This window comes from Juglans regia, chromosome 1 (genome assembly GCF_001411555.2).
Source record: "Juglans regia cultivar Chandler chromosome 1, Walnut 2.0, whole genome shotgun sequence".
Classification (NCBI taxonomy): Eukaryota; Viridiplantae; Streptophyta; class Magnoliopsida; order Fagales; family Juglandaceae; genus Juglans; species Juglans regia.
This window is the reverse complement of record NC_049901.1, coordinates 24,335,303-24,339,253: the sequence shown is the minus strand read 5'-3', so window position 1 is coordinate 24,339,253 and position 3,951 is coordinate 24,335,303. Positions and strand designations below refer to the sequence as shown.

The 3,951-nt window shown below is 37.1% G+C and overlaps 1 protein-coding gene across 1 annotated transcript; it reads left to right on the top strand.

Annotated features, from left to right (window-relative positions):
• Positions 1 to 269: 269 nt before the first annotated feature.
• On the top strand, positions 270 to 2,856 carry LOC108993648 (rac-like GTP-binding protein RAC2). The gene is made up of 7 exons (XM_018968635.2): positions 270 to 624; positions 765 to 852; positions 978 to 1,087; positions 1,202 to 1,265; positions 1,389 to 1,453; positions 1,566 to 1,631; positions 2,396 to 2,856. The coding sequence occupies exons 1-7, from the start codon at positions 526 to 528 to the stop codon at positions 2,495 to 2,497; spliced, it is 594 nt and encodes a 197-aa protein (XP_018824180.1). The 5' UTR covers positions 270 to 525; the 3' UTR covers positions 2,498 to 2,856.
• The last annotated feature ends 1,095 nt before the right edge of the window (positions 2,857 to 3,951 follow it).

Below are 3,951 nucleotides of genomic sequence, written 5' to 3'. Positions count from 1 at the left end.
CCCCATCACCATGTTTTGGAAAGTTAGCATTAATGTTTTATTTTCTCAGTATTCATCATTAATTCTATCTCTGACTTGTACAATACTTAACCAACTAACACCAGCACCAAACTCCTCCTTTGTTGGTCCTTAGGCTTTGCCGCTCAGTTTGGCCTTCCCCTTAAAGGAACAGAAAGCCGTTGGCAATCATGGTAAAGATAAAAGAGGCACAGCAAAATAAAGTTGGTGCTCATTTTATTAAATTGCCACCCCTCCCCACTCCTTTTCTATTCAAAATTCGAACTCAACCTCCACTTCCCACTACCCTCCGCACCTGGCCTCCTTGCTGCTTTCTTTCTTTCTTTCTTTTTTCCTTATGTAGTTTTTTCATTTTCTTGAGAGAGAGAGAGAGAGAGAGATATAGGGTTTCAACTCATTAATGGAGGTAAAGATCAATACAGAGATCAGGAAGTAGCTATAGCTTCTAGGATTCCGAAGAAAAGGAAGCTTCCTTTTGATTAAAAGGGTGTCGAGGGGCTAAAAATCATGAGCACGGCAAGATTCATCAAGTGTGTCACAGTTGGTGATGGAGCTGTTGGAAAGACATGCATGCTCATATCTTATACAAGCAATACCTTTCCCACAGTATGATAGATTATGTTTGATCAATAACACTTCATACTGTCTTTTACCCATGATCCAGCGTTCAAATAAATGATTAAATTAAACAATCTTGTGGTCTAAATGTCATTTAAGATCATGTTTTCTCTCTTCAATTCTTATAGGACTATGTGCCTACCGTATTCGATAACTTTAGTGCTAATGTGGTGGTTGATGGCAGCACAGTTAACCTTGGACTATGGGATACTGCCGGTAAGTACGAACTATGTAATTGTTTTTTTTTTAATTGATTATTATTATTTTCTAGAGCTAGGTACAAAATTATATGCGATTCCCTATACATTTTAATTAATTATAACGTAGTTGGGTGAACACAGGACAGGAGGATTATAACAGGCTGAGGCCTTTGAGTTACAGGGGTGCAGATGTTTTCTTGCTAGCCTTCTCACTCATCAGCAAAGCCAGCTATGAAAATATATCTAAGAAGGTTTCCCGTCAAAAACCCAAAAAATATAATTTTTTCTTCATTTCATTTGTGGTTCAAGTTCTTAATTCAGATCTCAGTCGACTAAATATTACACATCGATTTCTTGGCTCCCAGTGGATTCCTGAGCTGAGGCATTATGCCCCAACTGTGCCGGTAGTCCTTGTTGGAACCAAACTTGGTACGGATTAATCCTACTATATATATATGGAAATATATATATATATATATATATATATTATGTAATAACGTCTTGTTGATATAAATCTAATTAACATGTAAGTTTGGATGTGATCTCCGACAGATCTAAGGGAAGACAAGCAGTATTTGATTGAGCATCCTGGGGCTGCATCAATCTCAACTGCTCAGGCAAATCTCTATATCTATATATGTTTCTAGTCTCTTTTTCCCTTTGCTAACGAGTTTTTCTCGTCTGACGTTTGACGGAATTCATGGTAATAGAATATTAAATTTTTCGCAGGGTGAAGAGCTCAAGAAGGCAATCGGCGCTGCTGTTTACATAGAGTGCAGCTCCAAGACTCAGCAAGTAATTTGCTTAATTAATTAGCTGATGATGATCTTGATTTCTATGAACACGTTTTTTTTTTAAGAAAAAAAAAAGTTGGGAGGGGATTTTGAACTCCAAACCTTCATTTTAGAAATTGTGAGTTATTCAACCAGGCCATCTTCCTTTACTCTATAATGACATTTTAAGCCAGTGGCAGCAACGGTTTTGGGTGTATTTGAAATCGGAAAACAAATTAATTAATTAGTTTTTAAAGATTAGATAAAGAAAAATATTAGCTCGCCCCCCTTCATGTCTTAGTGCGAAAAAAGATCATGAAATAATTGAAGAAAAGTGAGTGTGGAGGAAGATAAAAAATGGGAAGGATAGATCTAACCGACCCTTGATTTCTCTTATTTGTCTTATATTTCATGCCAACATGTCATGGATTTTTGTCATATAAAAGGTATTAATAATACGAGGAATAAAGCTATCAAATCTTACAAATTATTTTAAGAGAAAGAATTTGTACAAGTCTCAAATAGATAAATTTCATGCAAATCCTTGTAAAAAAAAATAGATCACACCTTAAAAAAAGTGTAAAAATTTTATTAGTGAGACCTACTTTTTTACAAATAACATATATGAAATTTGTCTATTTGAGACTTGTACCTAGCATTACTCATACTTATTTATCTCTGGCGTATATCTAGCTAGGCTTCAAGTATTTGCACTGTTTTTTAGCATGCGCATAGATCAAGCTCCAAGAAAGGAAATCTAACTTTGGCTTTGCTGTGAAACCTCAGAATGTTAAGGCTGTGTTTGATGCTGCAATCAAGGTTGTTTTGCAGCCCCCAAAACCGAAGAAAAAGCGACGGATCAAGCCAAGGCCATGCACACTCCTCTAAATCTAATTCATGTTATTTTCTTCCTTGTAACAGCTAGCCACAACCCAACCCTCAGTCCCGGTCTTCATTCCTCTCCTGTATGATGTTTCCGACTTACTTTTTTTCTTTTTTCTTTTATTTTTCAATGCATTGTGCTTCTATCGAGTAATTATTGCGTAGTCTCAGAATATGGATACGCCGTCCTCACAATCTTTCATAGCTCAGATGCCAATGACAATTATAAGAATTAATGTTTACACAAACAATTAATTTAACATCATGGCATGTTGTGAGCGTCGTTTTGTACTTCAAGACTATCTAAATATAATTACTCCTCCTCCATGTAATGCTTCATATCAGTGAATATTATTTGTAAGATACCGTGCAACTGTAATATCTGTGAACAGCACAGTGTAAGATACCTGGCTTTGTATATTTTGTATTGTTGCACCATCAACATTAATTTAAGCTTTTGGCAGCGACTGTTGGACAATGAGCTGGAGGACCCATTGGAAATAAGTCGTACTCTTTAAATGCTTGACATATTCCCTTTTCAACTTATTAGCTAGCTAGGGCAGCCATTGATCCGTACTTCAAAAATTTGAATCTATCTTTGTGAGACAGAATATTCATAACAATGCATGCATATAAATTATAATGTTGTATATATTCATGCGCTTTGTACTAACAAGATCTAGATTTCCTTCTTCATCCAAATGAGTAGATCAGCCAAAAAGAGAGAACTCTCTCTCTCTCTCTCTCTCTCTCTCTCTCTCTCTCTAAGCTCACAGCAAAGTCTTCAAAGCCCGAATCTAATTTTTTCACTGAAGAGGAGGGGGAAGGAAGCCTCCTCTTTCTCCTTCTCCTCTAATTTTTTGTCATCTACCTACTTTTTCTATAAAGTTAGTTCCACTTTCTTAGTTGTTTTGTTTCCTCCAAAGTTGAAACAGACAAATTTGTAGATTTCTGGCAATATCTGAAAGACACGCGCCATACGAGAAGGCTCTGAGGTCACTAATACTTCGGAGAGAAGCAACATTTTCCTAAAAATCACCGAGCGCGCGTGACCCTCATGCGCCTCCCATATCCGCACGTGGACCTTAAAAAGCCTCTTCTTTCGGCAAGTACTTTTCTCACCACACGCGTTGGACCAACAGATTCGCCACATCAAGTCTTTCAGATCTAACTATTGTGGTAGAATGGAGATAGGCATGTGGGCCCCATGGAGTCTACCGAAGTAGGTTCAAACTGTAATCCGTCCATCTTTGCCACTATCTTAATGCTTTCTTTATCCTACTGTTTTTCTTATATATTGTTGGGATACTCTCATATCCAAAGAGTTTAGTTAAAAATTTGAATCGTTGGCACCTGACGATCACCACCCCCTTGTTAGTTCCTTGGCAGTCTCTTTCCACCACAACCCATGAGCCCCACTTTTTTACTTTTGATTGCAGTGCAAGAATCACATGTATTCC

Excerpts from the sequence above, each read along its gene's own strand:
- LOC108993648 (XM_018968635.2), top strand. The coding sequence starts at position 526 with ATGAGCACGGCAAGATTCATCAAGTGTGTCACAGTTGGTGATGGAGCT. Across the intron at positions 853-977 it reads TGGACTATGGGATACTGCCG|GACAGGAGGATTATAACAGG; the intron begins GTAAGTACGAAC and ends GGGTGAACACAG. Across the intron at positions 1,632-2,395 it reads GCAGCTCCAAGACTCAGCAA|AATGTTAAGGCTGTGTTTGA; the intron begins GTAATTTGCTTA and ends GTGAAACCTCAG.